Source organism: Symphalangus syndactylus, chromosome 19 (genome assembly GCF_028878055.3).
Source record: "Symphalangus syndactylus isolate Jambi chromosome 19, NHGRI_mSymSyn1-v2.1_pri, whole genome shotgun sequence".
Lineage (NCBI taxonomy): Eukaryota > Metazoa > Chordata > Mammalia > Primates > Hylobatidae > Symphalangus > Symphalangus syndactylus.
Window position 1 is genome coordinate 81127260 of NC_072434.2, and position 21811 is coordinate 81149070.

At 43.3% G+C, this 21811-nt stretch overlaps 1 protein-coding gene across 12 annotated transcripts in view; it reads left to right on the plus strand.

The window, feature by feature from the left end:
* The first annotated feature begins 6059 nt into the window (after positions 1-6059).
* Positions 6060-21811, plus strand: part of ACTN2 (actinin alpha 2) — a 74992-nt gene continuing 59240 nt past the window's right edge. For 7 of the 12 annotated variants that reach the window (XM_063613437.1, XM_055234427.2, XM_055234429.2 and 4 more), the window contains exon 1: positions 6183-6390. In XM_063613437.1, coding sequence (XP_063469507.1) covers positions 6265-6390 — 126 coding nt within the window. In that variant the 5' untranslated portion in view covers positions 6183-6264. Of the gene's footprint in view, positions 6391-21811 lie in introns of all 12 variants that reach the window. The other 5 variants (XM_055234424.2, XM_063613440.1, XM_055234430.2 and 2 more) reach the window with 4 other exon arrangements.

Sequence of the window (21811 nt, forward strand, 5' to 3'; positions counted from 1 at the left end):
ATGTTAGCTATATTTGTTAGTTTCTTTTAAAAAAAATTATGGACATCTATATGCACTGTTTTTTGTTGTTGTTGTTGTTGTTGTTGTTGTTTTGGTACCAAGTGTAATGAAAATTCAAACTGTACGAAGTAAGGTCCTTGCTTTCCAGGAGTATATAATCTTCTAAGGGAAATAATATATAATTATTTATGGTTCAAGGCAGTATTTGTTAGTTACACATAACTGGCATTCGAAAGGTTTTTGAAATACAGAGGTGAGGCACTTCTGGTTAAAATTATCAGGAGGTGTTTTAGAGAAGGCATTTCAGATGGGCCTCCAAAGACAGGCAGAATTTTAAACATTAAAATTTGTGAGATATACTGAAAGAATCATGATCCAGTCCAAATTGTTAGGGCAACAGAGAAACACACAGTTCATTTTTAAACAGCTTTGTTGAGATATAGTTGGCATAAAATGAACTGTGCATATTTAAAATGTACAATATGATATGTACATATATCCCTGCAAAACCATCGCTGCAATCAAGATACTGAACATATCACCCAAAAGTTTTCTTATGCCACTTTGAAAGCCTTCCTTCCCACCCACACCCAGGCCTTCCCAATTTCCAGGCAACCACCAATCTGTGCTCTGTCAGTGTAAATTTGCTTGCATTTTCTGGAATTTTATGTAAGTGTAATCACAAGGTATGAACTTTTTTACGTGTGCCTTATTACACTCCAAATAATAATGTTGAGATAGTTCATTCCTTTTTATTGTTGAATAGTACTCTATTCATGAATTTACGATTGTTCTTCCATTGATGAAGATTCAGACTGTTTCCAGTTTTTGGTTATTGCAAATAAAGCTGCTATGAACATTGATGTCCAAATGTTGGTATGGACACACACACTTTCTTTTCTCCTGGATAAACACCTCGAGTGGAACGGCTAAATCGTATAGCATGTGTCTAACTGTTTGAGAAACTGTCAAACTGTTTTCCTAAGTAGTTCTACCATTTTATATTCCCACCGACAATGTATGGGATTTCCAGTTTCTCCATAACCTTCCCAACACTTGATATGTTCAGACTGTTAGAGTTTAGATATTTTTATTGGTGGGTAGTTACAGCTCATCGTGATTCTAATTTGCATTTTTCTAATGACTAATAATGTTGACCATCTTTTCTTATGCTTATTTTCCATTAGTGTATGCTCTGATCTATCTTTTAAAGTCTTTTGCCAACCTTTTATTGGGATTGATTATTTTCTTACTGTTGCATTTAGAGAGTTCTTTATGTATTTTGGATATAAGTCCATTGTTGGATATGTGATTTGAAAATATTTTTATTCTTTTTACACATTACTGTGTTCAATTTGCTAATATTTTGTTTTGGGTTTTTGCATCTGTGTTAATGAGGAAAATTGGTCTGTTTTTCTTTCTTTCTTTCTTTCTTTCTTTCTTTCTTTCTTTCTCTCTTTCTTTCTTTCTTTTTTTTTTTTTTGCATTATCTTTGTCTGGTTTTGGTGCCAATGTAATGCTGGCCTCCTGAAATGAGTTGGGAAGTGTTCCTTCTATTTCTGTTTTCTGGAAGAGATTGTGCAGGACTAGAGTTATTTCTTTCAATGTTTGGTAGATTTCGCCACTGAATCCATCTGAACCTGGAGATTTCTTAGTACAGTTGAATTTTGTACATCTATCTTATATTCAACCTACAGCTTTGATAAACCAACTTATTAGTTCTAGTAGCTTTTTTGAAGTTTCCATCATATTTTCTACATAGATGATTATGTCTATAAATAAACACATTTTTACTTCTTCTTTTTCAGTCTGGCTATTTACTTGCCTTGCCTTTTTCTTTCCATTTCTTTTTCAATACCAGTACAATGTTGAATAGAAGTTGTGAGAGCAGACATATGGTTTTATTCCTGATTGTAGGAGAAAAGCATTCAGATTTTCAACATTAAGAATGGTGTTGGTTGAAGGTTTTCTCACAGATACCCTTTATCAGGCTCCCTTCTATTCTAGTTTGCTGAGAATTTTATCTGTAATGGATGTTGGATTTCGTTAAATGCTTTTTTGTATCTATTGAGATGATCATATGGTATTACTCTTTTAGTCCACTAATATGATAAATTAATTGATTTTTGAATATTAAACCAATCCTGCATTTCTGGAATAAACCCATTTGATCATCATGAAACCAATTTACTAAAATTTTGTTAAGAATTTTTGCAACTATTTTCATGAAGGACATTGATCTGTAGTTTGTGTTGTTAAAGGGAGCTGTCCATTTCATCTAAGTTGTTGAATTGATTGTCATACAGTATAGGTATGAACGTATAGTATAGATATAAAAGAATAATATGTGAATATTAAAATATTCACATTTTAAGTATATTCTTAATAGTAATATTCACAGATTATTATTTTAATATCTATAGAAACTGCAGTAATGTCACCTCTTTCATTTCTGATATATGTAATTAGTGTCTTCTTTCTTTTTTCAGTGTGGCTTGAAGCATATCAATTTTATTGGTTTCCTCAAAGAACCAGCTTTGACCTTATTGATTTTGTCTCCTGGGTTTATGAATGTCAATGATTTCTACTTTGATCTTTATTATGCCTTTTCTTTTGCATACTTTACTTTGCCCCTTTTTTCTAGTTTCTTAAGGTGGAAGCTGAGGTCATTGATACAAAATCCTTCTTTTCTAATATAGGCATTTAGTGCTATAAATTTCCTCTTAAGTCCTGCTTTAGTGATATCCTGCAAATTCTTTAATTTTCATGTAGTTAAAAATCACTTTCTAAAATTCTTTAAAATCTTTTTCTTTGATCCATGGGTTAACTAAAAACGTGTTATTGAATTTCAAGTATCCAAGGAATTTTCAGAGATCTTTCTGTTACTGACTACTAACTTAATTCCATTGTTATCTGAGAACACTCACTTTATGATTGAATTCTTCTAAATTTATTGAGAGTTATTTTACAGCCCTGAAAATGACCTGTCTTAATTTTCATGCGGGTTCCCCATAACCTCCAAGTCCCATTGAGGTGACAGCAAAGGGCTCATAATGAAAGGCTACACACAGTGAGTCTCATTATAGAAGAGGAACACCGAGCTTGTGCCACAGGAACTTTTATAGCAACCAAAAGCAAGACTTTTTTGCTTGGGAGTAGATATTACTGCATTTGTCAAGGCTGCACATTGCAAATACAACCCTCTTTGCCTGATGTCTAATGTCTTGAAAACCGTTGTTTTATGTGTTTTTCCCCAGGCTTTAGCTGTTTCAGGCAGGATGGTAAATCAGGTGCTGTTTTTTCCATCTCATCTAGAACTTTAAGTCCCCACGTTAATTTTTGAAAACGAAGTTGAACGATCTAGCGCTTTTTGTAATTGTACATCTAATTTCTTTTTTCTTTTCTTTCTTTTTTTTTGAGATGGAATTTTGCTCTTGTAGCCCAGGCTGGAGTGCAGTGGTGCGATTTCTGCTCACTGCAACCTCCGCCTCTTGGGTTCAAGCGATTCTCCTGCCTCGGCCTCCTGAGTAGCTGGGATTACAGGTGCATGCCACCACAGCCAGCTAATTTTTTTTAAATTTTTTTTTTTTTTTTTTGAGACGGAGTCTCGCTCTGTCGCCCAGGCTGGAGTGCAGTGGCGCAATCTCGGCTCACTGCAAGCTCCGCCTCCCGGGTTCACGCCATTCTCCTGCGTCAGCCTCTCCGAGTAGCTGGGACTACAGGCGCCCGCCACCACGCCCGGCTAATTTTTTGTATTCTTAGTAGAGATGGGGTTTCACCACGGTCTTGATCTCCTGACCTCGTGGATTCGCCCGCCTCGGCCTCCCAAAGTGCTGGGATTACAAGCGTGAGCCACCGCGCCTGGCCTTTAAATTTTTTTAGTAGAGATGGGGTTTCATCATGTTGGCCAGGCTGGTCTTGAACTCCTGACCTCAGGTGATCCACCCACCTCGGTCTCCCAAAGTGTTGGGATTACAGGCGTGAACCACTGTGCTGGGCCCCAGTTTCTAATAGTTCAAATTTATTGATCGACTTGTTTCAAGAGTATGATTTTAATCCAAAATATAAACTCTAAATTGTAAATTTAAATCCAAGTAAATTAGCTCAGTCACTATTTCCAGGGATACTACTTCTCTCAACAAATGTTTGAGCACCACTATGCGGGGGACACGCCTGTAGTTGCTGGGGTCTACAACCGTGGACGAGACAAAATCCCTGCGTTCGAGGAATTTACATCCTAGTGAGAATGTTTTTGAAAATGTTAATGTGGCGGGGCGTGGTAGCTCACACCCGTAATCCCCACTTTTGAAGGCTGAGGAAGGTGGATCACCTGAGGTTGGGAGTTCGAGACCAGCCTGACCAACATGGAGAAACCCTGTCTCTACTAAAAATACAAAATTAGCCGGGTGTGGTGGCACATGCCTGTAATCCCAGCTATTTGGGAGGCTGAGGCAGGAGAATTGCTTGAACCGGAGAGGCAGAGGTTGCGGTGAGCCGAGATTGCGCTCTTGCACTCCAGCCTGGGCAACAAGAGCGAAGCTCCATCACAAAACAAAACAAAACAAAACAAAACAAAACAAAACAAAAGTTAATGCAATGTGTTTGCTAATTGTTAGTCTTTCTGCATAAAGCCCCAAACAGTAACCGTGAGTGATGTAAAAATTCTAAGGAACAATGATAAATCCAGACAAACTCAACTTGAAACATTCAGTAGCTCTGAATCACAAAAAATTCTGTAGCATCTGTGGGCAACGTTTATTCAATTGAGATATAAACTGAATTGCAGGCAGGCATCCCATCAGCTCATCTGGTGCCTAAGGCAACCTCTGGTTTACAGTAGTTGCTTAGTACATATTTGATTTAAAAATTTCAGCCTACTGGTCCCAAGGGTCCTCATTTTGCTTCCTGCGGCGGCATAACTGATAGGGAACAGCTAGCCAGCACTAGTGGGATGAAAAGGCGTTAAGTGCAACCCACAGGGCGACATGGAAATATAACACGAAGCTGGCCGCTTGCCCTTCATTGTTGGCTCTCTTCAATTTATGCCCTGCAGGTGAGAGCTGACAATTCCTGCCTTTGGTTTGGTTCCTAACATTTTAATAGGATGGATCCAAATCCTGTGCCTTGATTTCCCCAGGTGAGGGTGGGGAGGAAAGAAAGAAGAGGGGGCTCTGTAGCTTTTAAACTTTACTCCTTAGGGGGCTGTATGTATGTATGTGTGTGTGTGAGAGAGAGGAAGAGAAACAGAGAGGGAGCGAGAGAGAAGAGAGAGACAGAGATGAGAGAGGTATGAGATACACAGGAGAGAGAGACAGATGAGAGAGAGAGAGACACGACAGACAGAGAGAGAGACGAGAGAGAGAGACACGGGAGACAGAGGAGAGGAGAGGAGAGGAGAGGAGAGAGACACGAGAGACAGTGAGACACCAGAGAGAGAGACAGAGATGAGAGGAGAGACATGTGAGAGAGACACGGGAGAGACAGAGATGAGAGAGAGATATGAGAGAGAGACACGGGAGAAAGAGGGACAGAGATGAGAGAGAGACACAAGAGAGAGACAGACGAGAGAGACACGGGAGAGAGGGACAGATGAGCGGAGAGAAAGAGAGGCATAGAGACAGACGAGAGAGAGATCGAAGTCTCCAATGAATAAGTGGGAATATATGGAAAACGCGAATATCCAAATGATATTTGGAAAACTTGGCTGTGTTCGGGTGGTCACGGACCCAGCCTCTTAGGCGTCCCTCCCCTGGCTCGCGATCACCCACCCGGGACACCGACGGACCCCGTGCCGCGAACCAGCCGCTCTCAGGGCGTGGGTGGCAGGCGTGGTTCTGCGCGGGCCCGACCGCCCCCCGCACGTTCCCGGAGGCCTTGGCTGAAGGCGTGCAGGCGGCCTCTGGGCGGCGGCTGCAGGGGAGACCGTGGAGGGGCCCGGCGCCTCTGTCCGCCCGCACGTGCTCGGGGCGGGGCGGGCTAGGGCCCGACGGGCGGGGCCGGGGGCGGCGGCGGCGGGGGCGCGGCCGGGCGGCCACGTGACGGGCGGCGCGGCTATTAAGCCGCGCGGCAGCTGCTCGCAGCCGGAGCTGGTGCTTCGCCCGAGACCCAGCGCCCAGGCGTGTCGCCCCGAGAGGAGCCGCGCGAAGGTCACCCCGCGCCCGCCGCCCGCCGCCCGCTGCCCGCCGCCTCCGTGGGTCCGTTTGCCAGTCAGCCCGTGCGTCCGAGCCCCTCGCGCCCCGCCGCAGCCCCGGCCAACCGAGCGCCATGAACCAGATAGAGCCCGGCGTGCAGTACAACTACGTGTACGACGAGGATGAGTACATGATCCAGGAGGAGGAGTGGGACCGCGACCTGCTCCTGGACCCGGCCTGGGAGAAGCAGCAGAGGAAGGTCAGCAGGGGCCTGCGGGCCGCCCGCGCGTGGTGGGGCCGGGTCCCCCGCGGGGCTCCCGTGCGCGTGGCCGCGTGGCCTGGCGACTGGCGAGAGGGCGCTTTGTGGAGGTGCTGTGCTGTCCTGTGCCCTCGCAGCCCCGGGGGCCCCTTAGGAAAGAGGACACGTCTGGGGACAGGCAGGACACTGGGCGTCGTGTGTGTGCGCGCGCGCGCGCGTTAGCAGCATCGGAGTTACAGATGTGGTTCTGTTCCTCACACCAACCCGCGTTAGACCAGGATCTGAAGGGGTCTCTGGTCTGCTCCTGACCCCTTGAGTCTGTGACCTTGGCCCCCGAGTTATACTCTCCTGGCCCGTTTGTGTCCATTTACCCCAGCCTCTCTCTTCCCCATTGAAAGAAGCAAAAGAACATCAGCTTCATTGCAATTTCCACCGGGCTGCCCCTAGAGTCATGGAAAGTCATTTATTCAATCTTTTGGGTTCCTTGGAGAGGGATGTTGTATGAACACTAGACATTTACTGATAGTGACAATTATTTCACACTCTATTTATAGTTCATTGAGGTAAGCACACAGGGACGAAGGAGTCAGCCAGCTTCTAAAAGCTCCCTCCCCATTTTGATTGGCGCTCTCGGGGGGCCCAGTGGAACATTCCACTATTTCAAGGTTTCCTCTTGATCCTCTTGGCTGGAATAAATAGGGAATGCTCACCAGGAGGCTTAATCCCGCCTCTTACTTGACTAGGCAGGGAGCCTGGTTGGGTCAGGCCTGACAACAGAGACCTGCCAACCCAACCTTAAGATAACAGGGTTATGGCAAAAGCCAAACGCTCTGAACCTTTTTCCCCCTGTTTTTCTGGGCGTGGGGCAAGATAGATTTCCCTTCTAAGGGCCTGTTTTAAGTGGATAGCCTGTGGTGACCATAGTGTGTACGGGAATCTCTGTATGATTGGCACCGTAGCTGATTGTGCGATAGTATTTGGTGAATAGGGGTATGATGATGGAGAACACACATCCCAAACTCGTCTAGCAGCAAACAGCGTTAGCTGGAAGGAGAGATGATTATCAAATAACCAAGCACTATTTTTGTATCAGGATTTTTGTATCTCTTGTCTACCCTCTCTCCTAAAATACCATTTACTATTATTATTTTAAAGCTCTAATTTAGCTACATTTCAGTCTCTCCCCGAGTTTCTTAAGGCTTTTACCATCCCTACCTTTCTTAGAAAATAGGAGTAATAAATAGAAAAAAACAAAACTTCAAGCCGTCTACTATTGTTTAGAGGACTGATTGTGAAGGAAGTACATGGCATGAGGATTACTAATGTGTCATCTGGACCAGCTGATGCATCATCCATCAGCACGAAGTTAAAAAGTGACTTTAATTTTTAGCAGTGAGTGTTTTTTTAAAAGAATTTCCCCAAATTTTGATTACTGCACTTTTCATGGATTAAAAAAAAAGATAACTCCCAGGTCTTTGTTTTAAAAATTGCTTTCTTATGAGGAACTGTAAAATAGCTAAGGAATTGGACAGGTAGTCTGCCCATCATTTTGGAAAGTGATAGTCTAATCACAGTGCTTTCTGTTGCCTTTTTTTTTTTTTTTTAAGTACAGTACAATAGCAGGATAGAGGTAATGAAAGTTTCCAGAGGCCACATTGACATTCCTTCTGCCATATTTAATCTTTTAATATATTTGCAGTATTTTTGGATATATGGCTTTGAATTCTTTTAGGTTTGGGATTCCTGTGTTGACTGTGTTATTATAATTGCATAGCACTTGAAGTAAAGTTTATTATTTAAAAATAACATACTTCCTGATCCCAGTCCAAAATAATGTTAAAAAGTTTAACGTGAGAATTTTTTTTAAGATAGTTTGAATGTTGTACATGCTTGGGGGGCAAAAACTACATTAGGACAAATCTAGAAGATTCTCTATTTCTACTTTTGGTATAGACCCTGCTCAAGTCAGTAAAATAATATTGAACTGTGAGCTCAGTGCAGCCAGAGCAGTGGCCTCTATTTATGTCCTGTGAGACAAACTGCTGGAACCGGACAAGGGTAAAATGCCATTGTTTCTATTGTGGGCTACCTTCTCCACACTTGCCATTTCAGTGATATGCTGGGTATGAGATCTGTCAACAGATGCTGGTAGCACATGATGACGTCCGTGGCGTTATAATGGATGTGATGCCTAATTATATCTACAGTTCAGAGAATCTCATGGGCTATGGTAATCCTTGCTCTGTGGTGTGGAAGGAAAGCCTTGCTGTAGAAGGACTTTATAAAAGTGTAATGTGTTTTATAAGAGAAGGGAATCCAGAAGATAGTGGGTTTAGCTGAGTGCGAATAGGCGTTTCAACGTGTCTACCCTCTCTTTCAAGAGTGTGTTAGGAAGAGTGTTACACACAAGTGTGTTAATAGAGTTAGGAATATTTATGTTTTCTATAAAGAAGTATTTAAATTCAACTCAAGGGTAGAAGAAAAATGCCTGCAGTATTACAGATGTGAGAGATATATATATATGTATACACACATACGTATATTATATATATGTGTATATATATATATATATATATATATATATATAAAATATAATGTATAATGTTTAGAGACAGGATTTTGCTCTGTTGCCCAGGCTGGAGTACAGTGGCATGATACTAGCTCTCTGCAGCCTCGACCTCCTGAGCTCAAGTGACCTCCATGCACTCCAAATTAGCCTTGCACCACCACACGTGGCTAATTTTTTTTATTTTAAAAACTTTTTTTGTAGAGACAGGGTCTCACTGTGTTGCCCAGGCTGGTCTTGAACTCCTGGCCATTCTCCCACCTTGGCTTCCTAAAGTGCTGATACTAAGGATATGAGCCACCATGCTCAGCCCCAGATACAATATTCTAAGACACTGAAATGCTGAGGCACACTCTTGGAGTTAGAATGTTTTACCATATAGAACACAGTTTAGGGATATCAATTTCTAAGTAAACTGGGACCTCTTCAGTGGACTGTTGAAACTTTTAGAGTGTTGGCGTCTAGAAGTAAACGTCTCCTGGAACCAAGGAACACATTGAGCTTGTACCTCAACTGAAGCCTAATTGGGAGGTGACTTGTCAGAGCAGCAATGCCGAATATGTTTGCTATCTTCACAAGCTCAGGGCGCTGTCCTTAACTGTACTGGGAGGCTGGAGCAGACCTTTTAAGGAAACGAAATATGTGTCGATATGTAAAGTGTCCTTATGTCCATAATCGGTCCATGGCTTGATGATCGATAAACTTTTCTAGGTGTTCTGATTGTTTTTAATAGTCCCTAAAGAAATTCAGATTCTTCTGCACTCTTCACAGTTGAGATGGCTGGATTCACCTTGGAGCACCTCCTGTCAGTCTGGCATTTAGGCGAATGTGTTGCCATGTTGGGTCAGGCAGCCTGGCAGGATGCGTGTACAGAGGCAGCCGCCCACGGGATCCGGATTAAATAGAGAGCCTGGGAGCCTTCGAGTTGCCCCTGCCCTTGTTCTGTGGGCAGCAGCTGCTGATTTAGAGCACAAGGTGAAGGCTCTTCCTGCCTAATGACACATACTCTTGCATGAATTTTTCCTAGGAGAAAAGGCACTAATTGTTCCAACGATTAACAGAAAGCTTCTGACATTTCTCAGATTCATGAGACCCAGATGAATTGAAGCTCTGCCTGGTACCCGACTACAGTTGAATCACTAAATGTTTCAAGTCTCCATTTCTTCACCTAGAAAATGAAGATAAATACCTGTCTTTCTTAACTCACAGGGTTTTTTGTCTGGATCAAATGGTTAAACTGTTTTATGGTGAAGGGGCTTTATACATTGTAAAGTGATCTGTAAATGTTCAAATATTATCATCCTTGTGTGCCGAGTATTTGTTAATCAGCACTGCACTTAGACTTGTGAGGGACTTGTGAGCGTGAGATTTGGCCCTTGGTGACCTTGATGTACTTTGAAAATTGTGGGGAAATACACATAACAAAAAATTTATCATTTTAATCACAAGTGTACAATTCAGTGGCATTATGTCTATTCACATTATTGTGCAACCATCACCACTATGTGTCTCCAGAACTTTTCCATCATCCCACATTGAAACTCCGTACCCATTAAAAACTAGCTTCCCATTCCCCTCTCCTCTGGTGTCCTTTTTTTTTTTTTTGAGACGGAGTCTTGCTCTGTCGCCCAGGCTGGAGTGCAGTGGTGCGATCTCAGCTCACCGCAACCTCCGTCTCCCGGGTTCAAGCAATTCTCCTGCCTCAGCCTTACAGTAGCTGGGATTGCAGGCGCTGGGTAGCTGGGATTACAGCTGGCTAATTTTTGTATTTTTAGTAGAGATGGGGTTTCACTGTGTTAGCCAGGATGGTGTTCCATCTCCTGACCTTGTGATCTGCCCGCCTTGGCCTCCCAAAGTGCTGGGATTACAGGCATGAGCCACTGTACCCAGCCTGGTGTAGTTTTAAAGATAAGATTTATACACTGGAACACTTGGAACATAAGAAATTGTTTAATAATAAGTGCGTATTTAATAAGAAATTGTTTAATAATAAGTGCAAGAATAAAAGTTAGCCAGATGCAGTGGCTCATGCCTGTAATCCCAGCACTTTGAGAGGCCAAGGTAGGAAGATTGCTTGAGCCCAGGTGTTTGAGACCAGCCTGGGCAACACAGCAAGACCCCGTCTCTGCAAAAAACATGAAATATTTAGCCAGGTGTGGTGGTGCACAGCTGTAATCCTACCTACTTGGGAGGGTGAGGCCAGAGGATCATTTGAGCCCAGGAGTTTGAGGTTGCCGTGAGCTGTGATCATGCCACTGCACTCTAGACTGGGCAACAGAGCAAGACCCCATCTGAAAAAATAAAAAAAAATAAGTGTAATATAGTAAGTGTTTACCTTTGGCACTATCAAAGCACCCTTGCATCCCTTCACTCACCCTTTCATCAAGAGGTGGGAGAAGTTCAAAGCTAAGAGTATAGAAGGAGAAAGTAACCAAGGTGGCCAGACCAGGACTCAGGTCTCCCAAAGCCTAGCTCTATATCGGATATGTCTGTGGCTCATAGTGTGTTTGTGTACGTGTGGTAGGGAGATAATACCTGACGCTAAAGATGCATATTCAAACTTAGAAAGTTGGATCCACGAAAAAGGGCCAGGTTATGGAGGGCCTGGGATGCTAAGGCGAGTGCAGACTTTATTCTCCAAGACATGCAGAGCTCCAGAGGTTTTTTGAGCTGGGAAGACCCATGCTTACAGAACTAGTATTGTTGGCGGGATAAATCTGAGTGGACAAGGGCCTGAGGCTGGGGGACCCAGGCAAAAGCCCGTTATGACTATCCAGATAAAGTGGTGAGGATTAGAACAAGGGGGCTGTTAGAAGCAATGGTGAGGAAGACATCAATTTGAGAGTGAGCAGGAGGGATTATACGAAGTATTAAATAACCACATGTTGTTCCCCAGTAGGCTGTGGTATAAGTCCAATTAAGTAGGTATGATCCTCCCCATTAGAGCTCCTGGACTTTAATGTCAGGACAGTGGTATTGACAAGTAACAACCAAACTAATGAGGAGAGTCTGTTTATCCACTGGGAGATTGTGTCTGGATAAGAAGTTAAGTATTTACAGGATGTGTCATTATTCCGTGCAGGGAAAGGAGCCACCGTGCTGAGATGGCAAGTCCGGTGTCCATGTGGCCATTGCTGGGAGGGAGAGGTGGACTTGTAGATAGTCTTTGAGAGCCAGAGAAAGTTCTTAATGGGCAGAAGTGTCAAGGAAGAGGTTAAAGGCAGAGTCTTGTGTGGGCACTAAGAAACCTCTGCACCCAGAGGGACTGTAATAAATATACATGTGGTTTGCTATGGAGAATCACAGCTGCAGGAGTTCTGAGGCACAAAAAACACTCCTTGCCTTTACATCCTATTTGGGACACTGTGATGTGTCCCGGGCTTGCCCTAGGCCTTCAGCCACATTCACCAGGTAAGAAACTTAAGCCCATAATAAGATTTTCCGGGAGTGTGGGAGGAGGAATATAACTATTAGCGGGGAAACTTAATTAACGCAGCCTCAGAAAACTGTCAGAAAGCACCGCAGTCGGTTACTGCAGCTGGGAGACACCTACAGAAAAGGCGCAGTTCTGGAGTGGGTGAGGGTGCTACCATGATGAGCAGAGGAGTTCACACGGAACGCGTTGGAGGACAGTCAGAATCCTACCGCCGTTTCCCTGGGAACGGCACTAAGTCTTCCAGAAAGAACAGAAAGCAGAGATTGGGGGAGAAGCTTGCAAACTACTATGCTAGACAAATTTCAAAGGAAGGAAAACCTTAAGTGCAAGAATTTGGCCTTTCTGAAGAAGACTGAGGAAAATTTTTGGTACAAACATATCTGAACACATGCACACACACACACACACACACACACACACCACTTCCCATCTCCACAGTTTTCTAGATTGGAAACTAGAAGGTGTTTTTACCTGCAACCCTAGTGAGGAGCATAATATAAATGGAACACAAGCATGATTGTTCATTCTTTCATTCATTTGGCAAACATTTTTGTAGTCCTTCTAGGGACCAGCAGAGAGAGTTGATGACACCACCATGGCCCTTAAGGAGCTTACAGCCTAGTTCAAGAGACAGGAGTGGTCTGTGAGAAGCACAGAGGAGGGGCATCCGCTTCAGCCAGGCTGCTGTAAGGAAGCTGTTTTCAAAGCCAAAGGTGTTTCAGACCCTCCTGCTTGGTTCCCCTTCATGGTGAATGGAAATGTCTTTCTCCCAGGCGCCCAAGCCAGAAACCCAGGTGTTCCCCTTTACGCCGCCTCCTCTCCCATACCATGGCTGTTGGGCCACCACCTCCCATGGAGTTCTCTGGACCCTGCCTCTTCCCCTCCCTGTGTGCTCCAAGGCCTTCAGGCTTTCCGTCTTCCCTGCGGAGATGAGGGTGGTGGCCTCCCTTTTTGTCACCCTTCCAAGGGTCACGCTCGTCTGCTGGCTTTTCTCCAAGATGCTGCCAAAAATGATCTTAATAAGACATAAGCCTGGTTGTGATATTTTCCTGATTCAAGTGTCTCGATGGTTCTTGGTTGCCTTCAGGAGAGAGTTCAAGCCTCTTATGGTGGTTTGTGAGGCCAGGCCTGAACTAGCCCCATCGTCTGTTCATTCACCACCCCAGTATCCCTGCTGCAGGTTTTTAAAGATCTCATGTCCCTGATTGCCTGTCACTGTGTCTGACTCGAGCCCTTGTCTCTTCCATAGACCCTCCCTCCTCCACCTATCTTAGTAGTACCTCCTTCTGCAGCTGCTTCACTGAGAGGCCTGCCTTCTAGAGCAGGGGTCACCTGATGCTCTGTCTCCCCAACAAGGGCTGTGAGCAGTAGCTCTTCTCTGTAGGTCCCTGTGCCTCATTGGACTCACACACAGTCTGCACTGACATTTTTTTTTTTTTTTTTGAGACAGTTTCACTGTTGTTGCCCGGGCTGGAGTGCAATGGCACAATCTTGGCTCACCACAACCTCCGCCTCCCAGGTTCAAGTGATTCTCTTGCCTCAGCCTCCTGAGTTGCTGCGATTGCAGGCATGTGCCACCATGCCTGGCTAATTTTTTACATTTTTAGTAGAGATAGGGTTTCTCCATGTTGGTAAGGCTGGTCTTGAACTCCAGACTTCAAGTGATCCACCCGCCTCGACCTCACAAAGTGCTGGGATTACAGGTGTGAACCACCATGCCCGGCCCGCACTGACATTTGTTGAATGAAGAAATTATGAATCCTTTATAAAAAACGTTTAGTACAATTACTGTTTAAATTTTAAAAACTTTCATTTTAACAATTAAGATCTTTTTTGACAGTCTTTATGACTTTTTGAGCTCTAAATGTGTTAACTCGCAACTCATACTCAATGCTTTTTAAAAATATTCTCTTGAAGTATTTTCTCAGATCCCCAAAAAGAGTTCCCTGACTTGATTTTTATTGTAAGTCTGAGCTGTCGAGGCCAGGTGTGGTGGCTCATGCCCATATTCCCAGCACTTTGGGAGGCTGAGGCAAGGCTGTCTCTTCAGGCTAGGAGTTAGAGACTGGCCTGGGCAACATAGACCCTGTCTCGACAAAAAAATTAAAAAATTAGCCGGGTGTGGTGGTGTGTGCTTGTAGTTTTAGTTACTTGGGAAGCTGAAGTGAGAGGATTGCTTGAGCTCAGAAGTTTGAGACTGCAGTGAACTGTGATGGCACCACTGCACTCCCGCTCTGGGTGACAGGGTGACAAATAAGCTTTTCATTAAAAAATGTTCAGGCTGGGCACAGTGTCTCATGCCTGTAATCCCAGCCCTTTGGGAGGCTGAGGCAGGTGAATCACATGAGGCCAGGAGTTTGAGACCAGCCTGGCCAACACAGCGAAACCCAGTCTCTACTAAAAATACAAAAAAAAAAAAAAAATTAGCTGGATGTGGTGATGCCTGCCCATAATCCCAGCCACTTGGGAGGCTGAGGCATGAGAATCACTTGAACCTGGGAGGTGGCGGCTGCAGTGAGCCAAGATCATGCCACTGCACCCCAGCCTGGGAGACAGAGTGAGACTGTCTCAAAAAAAAAAAAAAAGTTAAGAGATGTGCTATGTCTGAAAAAAAAAAAGAACTTAAATAATTGGAATTTAGAGCTTTTAGAATTGAAAAAATAATTATACAGATTTATGTATATCATAATAAAATTTGTCACTATATTTACGAGAAAAAGTTCTGGTAACCTGAATCTGATTTGAAATGAGTTTCTTTTTTCCCCCCAGATTGAAAACCTTCACCCACTTAATAAAGAAAATTCTAAGTTCGTTTATGATTCAGAGAAGTATAAATTTAAATTTGTTTTTGTATAGAACACATGGGGAAAATTTTTTTGAAGATGCAGTGTGCTTCACGGTGGTGGAATTGGAAAATGGAGATAAGATTGCAAGTGATTCTGTGGTCCTGGGAAAGAACTGGCATATGCAGTCTTCATACATGCCAAGGCCTAGACGAAGAAGTTGGCATAACTTTGATTTGTCTTATTTGTGTTTTTGCTAGGGGGTAAATGTGTTGGTCATAGTCTTTAGAAATTACTATACACTGAAAATAGATTCTTATTAGTATCCATTACAACCTTTTCGTAACAAGCCATGCTATCTTAGAAAAGACCTATATTTTATTAGTGATTATGAGAACCAAATGTACAAATAGGTGAATATGAGATTGTTTTGGGGCCAGGTGCAGTGGCTTAAGCCTGTAATCCCAGCACTTTGGGAGGCCGAGGCAGGCGGATCACCTCAGGTCAGGAGTTCGAGACCAGCCTGGCCAACATGGTGAAACCCCATCTCTATTAAAAATACAAAAATTAGCCGGATGTGGTGGTGTGCACCTGTAATCCCAGCTACTATGGAGGCTGAGGCAGGAGACTCACCGGAATTGGAGTGAGTGAGCTGCACTCACAGCTGGAGTGCAGTGAGATCGTGCCACTGCACTCCAGCTTGGGTGACAGAGCAAGACTCTGTCTCAGAAAGAAAAAAAAAAGATTGTTTTGGGGGAATGGGAGCAGTATTTAATATGAAGCTATGATTGAGTTTTGCAAAGGTAGTTATAATTGAGATTGCAAAGACAAATCAAGAAATCCTGTCTTCTAAAGTCATGTGGAGTCTTTAAGTTATTTTATTGTAGTCAAACAAGATGTGAAGATGACAATTACTTTTAGAAGGTAGGTAATCTCCCTGCTGTTTATGAGAATTTTAAGATAATTTATATGTAAGATAGAACCATATGAAATACTTGATGCTGACCATTTTGACCTCCAAAAATTATAGTCTCTTTATGTCAACTCAAACAACTTTACGGCTGTTGCCCCACTATTTTTTTTTTTTTTTTTTTGAGACGGAGTTTTGCTCTGTTGCCAAGCTGGAGTGCAGTGGCGCGATCTCGGCTCACTGCGACCTCCACCTCCTGGGTTCAAGCGATTCTTCTACCTCAGCCTCCTGAGTAGCTGAGACTACAGGCGTGCGCCACCATGCCCAGCTAATTTTTGTATTTCTAGTAGAGATGGGGTTTCACCATGTTAGCCAGGATGGTCTCGATCTCGACCTCATGATCCATCCACCTTGGCCTCCCAAAGTGCTGGGATTACAGGTGTGAGCCACCATGCCCGGCTATTGTTGTCCCACTATATTTGATGCCCTTGACCAATACTACAAAATAGCCAGGGTGTAAAACTGAATTCTAATCATTTCTAGCCTTATCTCTAATGTCTTTGGTATTCATTTGTAAAAGTAGAGGGGCTCTTGAGTTTTGTAGAAGTTAAAAATGTGGGATTTGAAGCCAGGTACAGCAACCTGGTGAAACCCCGTCTCTACAAAAATACATAAGTCAGCCAGGTGTGTTGGTGTGTGCCTGTATGCACAGCTACTCAGGAGGCTGAGGCAGAAGGATGGCTTGAGCCGGGGAGGTTGAGGCTGCAGTGAGCCATGATTACATCATTGTACTCCAGCCCAGGCAACAGAGCAAGACCCTGTCTCAAAAAAGAAAAAAAAAAAAAATGGGGACTTTGGATTGAGGGCTTGATATCCAATAAATAAAAGGAGAAAAGTCAAGGCTGGAGATTTAGGTATGGAAGTTATCTACATATAGCAATGGCTGCAACTCTGAGGGGGTAAGTGGAAGAGGATCTACCCAGAAGGCACTAAAATGAGCTAAGAATAGAGGACTCCTAGAGGAAGCGGTGATGGGAACTGAACCTGGAAGTCTTGCTTTTCTGGATGAAAACATCATGTATTAGACAACTTGGAACCACCTGAACTGTCAAGATGTCTTTGATTTTCTTTCTGGAGAAATCTCACCTTGGTATTCTATTGGAACTTTGCCAGTCAGCCTGAATCTGGCATTTAAGTTGGTTTAGTTGCTGGAACAGAAACCAGAGCTTTGGTGCTGTGGAATGTAATATCTTTTAGCTCATGAGACAAGTTCTTTCTTTCTTTCTTTCTTTTTTTATTTTATTTTGAGACAGAGTCTTGCTCTGTCACCCAGGCTACAGTGCACTGGCACGATCTTGGCTCAATGCAACTTTCGCCTCCCAGGTTCAAGCAATTCTCCTGCCTCAACCTCCCGAGTAGCTGGGATTACAGGCACCCACCACCATGCCCAGCTAATTTTTGTATTTTTTTTTTTTAAGTAGAGATGAGATTTCACCATGTTGGTCAGGCTGGTCTTGAGTTCCTGATCTCAGGTGATCCACCTGCCGTGGCCTCCCAAAGTGCTGGGATTACAGGTGTGAGCCACCGCACCTGACCCAGACAAATTATATTTTCAAAGGAAGCAAAAAACTGTATGAACAGACTTATGGTGCTCAAGTCTGTGACATAAAATTCTTCTGCACTCAGGATGGTCAATGATAGGCTTTGCTAAAGAAGGCTTTATTGAACATTTGTAAGATGCCTGAAAAAAAAAATTACATAATGTAGAATTAAACTCCAAGATAGGACTTCCTTTTTCAGCTGTATCATTTATAGAATTAAGGAAATGAATTGTTGTTCTCATTTAGATGTTTTGTTTTAAGGTTTTGAAACATATTATAGATATTTTGGGTGTCAGAGAAGAACAGTCATGAAAATCGTAAAAGACATATAGAAAACTGGGGCCGGGCGCGGTGGCTCAGCCGCTGAGGCAGGCGGATCACAAGGTCAGGAGATTGAGACCATCCTGTGAATGGTGAAACCCCCATCTCTACTAAAAAAAAAGAAAGAAAGAAAAAAGAAAACTGTAATCCACTTAGAGATTATGCGTAGAGAGTAGTATTTTTCTGGTTTGAAACAAACACATTTTTGAGGGGAGGCAGGTATTCAGGTGATCAGATTAGAAAAATACAAACCATGTGTTTTGTGTTTTAGAGACTGTAATATTTCTATTCTGTTATTGTAATTTTATGAAATATGAGGTGGCTGATTATTTTATTGCATACTTTGGTCTTTCATGTTAGAATTTGGAGCAGAGGACGTTGTAATTTTTTTTTCAGTCTAACACTAAAGCCAAAAAATATTCCAATCAGACAGTAAAAGTGATAATATATGGATTTTTACCAGTGAATTAAAAAATTAGAGATTTTCACATATTATTCCTAGTATCCCAAATGATTTGCTGAAGAAGACAGAGAAACAACTATTACTGAGAAATTCCAGGCACTGTTTTAACCTTATATATGATTTTACTGGATTTTCACAGCCATCTTGAAAGGCGAATATTATCTTCATTATTTTAGCTAGGCAAGTTAAGTGAGTTGCCCAGCAGTGGTTGAGGGTGGGGAAGTGGTAGCTGGAAAAATGCACACAGAATTTTGTCTAATGTATGTAGAAATAGTTCTCTCTTATAATTGAAATTTTATAAATATGGAGATACTAATTATTTTATTGCATATTTTTGGTCTGAAAGTGGTAGAGCTGGATTTCAGATCCAGGCTGCTTAACTGTAAGGATCTTGATTTTTATCACTAAACTTTATCTGTTTTTGTTGCTTTCTGCTCGAATTTGTAACCAACCCAGAGCAGAAGCCTGGGATTCAGTATTTCTGATTTTCCACTTACAAACCTCCTGCCTTTGTGGAAGGGCATATGTGTGTGTGTGAATTTTTTAATTTCTAAACTGGTACGACTGGGAACGTCTGATAACAGTGAGAAAACGGAATTTTGAGGCATGGTCCATATTGTCATTCCAAGATTTTCCCCACGTCAAGCTTTAGCAGTTGCATTGTCCAACAGAAATACCAAAGTAGGAGGGAAGGGGCCACAGGAGAAGTCAGTTAAACCTCTCAGTACTTTTAGGGGCTGTGCCATGAAGGGCACATTATCGGAGTGAACGCTGGTATGTCTGATGCACTTCCAAAAGAAACCAGAGCTCAGGATGCCTGAGATACTGAATCAACTCCCTTTTGGAACTAGAAAATGAGACTTTCAGAGGCAGGAGCATAGATTAGAGTTATCCTCCTACGGGTGCCGTGTCTTTATCTACAGGAATGCCCTCTCAGATCACAGCTCCATGGGGCCTGAGCCTAGCGTGTTTTGAAATGGCAGAGTACTGAGAACTCACTTTGCATTTTAAAAAGTCCTGTTTATTTATTTAATGTTTTATTATGGGAAATTTTAAACATACCCCAAAGCAGAGAGAATATAATGAATCTCTCTGTATCCAGTAGGCCAGGGAAAAACCAAGCTTCATGAATAGGGGATGACTAAAAGGAAAATAAGTTTGAATGGCTAATAAAAACTTTACTATGAAAGAAACTGGCACAAAGTAAAACTGTGAAGTAGGCTGATGAGTACTGCTTGTTGCTTTACCCTGTTTCAAAATCCTCTTTCCCAAGGCCCCCTACCTCCCGCAGCTGCCTTTGGCCACCTAGGCCTGCCCCACCTGTACACCACCCCCAAGCCCCATATTCTCCTTGTGATTTTTCATGCACTTACTGTCATCATTGTCTATGCCTAAAAACGAAAGATTCCCAAGATCTGCCTTTCTAGGGATCACTGATATTTTTATTTTATTATTTTATTTTATTTATTTTATTTTTGAGATGGAGTCTCTCTCTATAGCCCAGACTGGAGTGCAGTGGCACCATCTTGGCTCACTGCAACTTCCGCCTCCTGGGTTCAAGCCATTCTTCTGCCTTAGCCTCCCGAGTAGCTGGGACTACAGGTGCGCACCACCACACCCAGCTAATTGTCACTGATATTTTTAAAGGTGACTTTTCTGAGACAATAACCCTGTTGTCTAATTCCAGTGAATTTCAGGCTCAGCAGAAGATGGGGAGGCCTGTATATGTGGATGGCTTACCACACTGCCCAGGTGTGAAGTCAGTACTGGTAGCATATTTACTGTATGTGAGGCACACCCCTCTCCTCGTACTGCACCCTGATCTTATAAACTGACCTTCATCCCCATCAGGTTTATTGAGATGAGTCCTCTCTTAGCTCCACTGACCATTGCTGTTACTGCTTGGAGTGATAAGCCTGACTTTGAGACAGGAGGTGGGAACAATGTCTGAGGATGCTGCATTTGATACTTCTGCATCTGTATTTCCTCCACCACCCACGGAGTACAGCCAGAGGAAGGAGCAGAACAGACATTGAAAAGGTTCTTCGGGAAAGGTTATTTTTAGGGGTCGTCTTGCCAAGACTGGCAAAGGTTATTTTTAGGGGCCGTCTTGCCAAGACTGCTTCCGGGGAATTTATTTAGACAGAGCAGGCCCCTGCCCTGTTAGAGATGTGAATTCCCATATATCTGGGAATGTTCTGGATAGCCCCAGAAAAGTGCTGGGAGGGCTTTCATTTTAACCCTGAAAGATGAGAGATGGTGTGAGGAGCAGCACAGTAGCCGGTGACCTTGGGCAAGTCACTTCGTCTCTCAGGACTTCTGTTCCTTATGAAATGAACTGACACCAAGGTGGTTGGAGTAATTTCAGAGGTAGGGTGACCCTACCTCCAGGTTTGTCCAGGACAATCCCAGTTTGTGGCTTTTGTCCCAGATGAATTATAAATAGCACCTCCTTTGACTCTCAGAAGTGGCCCAGTTTAGACTACAAACTTTGGTCTCCCTGTTCTGCGGGCATACACAGGCAGCCTCACGGAAGGTTAAAATCATACTGACACCTAAGTGATTTTTTTTTCCCCAAGTAATTTATACATAGGGTAGTAATGCCTTTTCTGAAAGTGCTGGCCTATTTCTGGAACTTTAAAAATTGGCCGGGCGCGGTGGCTCACGCCTGTAATCCCAGCACTTTGGGAGGCCGAGGCGGGTGGATCACGAGGTCAGAAGATTGAGACCATCCTGGCTAACACGGTGAAACCCTGTCTCTACCAAAAATACAAAAAATTATCCGGGCGTGGTGGCGGGCGCCTGTAGTCCCAGCTACTCGGGAGGCTGAGGCAGGAGAATGGCGTGAGCCCGGGAGGCGGAGCTTGCAGTGAGCCGAGATCGTGCCACTGCTCTCCAGCCTGGGCGACAGAGCAAGACTCCGTCTCAAAAAAAAAAAAAAAAAAAAGTAAATGTTGGTGAAGTGAGATTTTTAATACTTTGAGATATATGTATATATATCTCATATATAGTCTAGTAATTCTGAACCTTTTAATTCATACATCTTTTAGAAGACCAAGCTTTGTAGAACACCGTGAGAGTGAGCCCTGTGACTGGAGGGCTGTGGGGCCGCCAGCCCACCTGAGTCCTCCTGTGGGCCAGGTTGCCCTCTGAAATGGGGGTCGCTGTTATACTTTTGGTTTTGTATTATATGCTATGTATATGGTTTCATAAATATCATATATACTTACACTTTAGACAATTTGTTATTAATATGGGCCAGGCATTAATGATACTTATTTTACACATCTGCAAAACTAAGAGTTAAACCTTACTTAAAGATCTGGACCAGTTACCAAAGT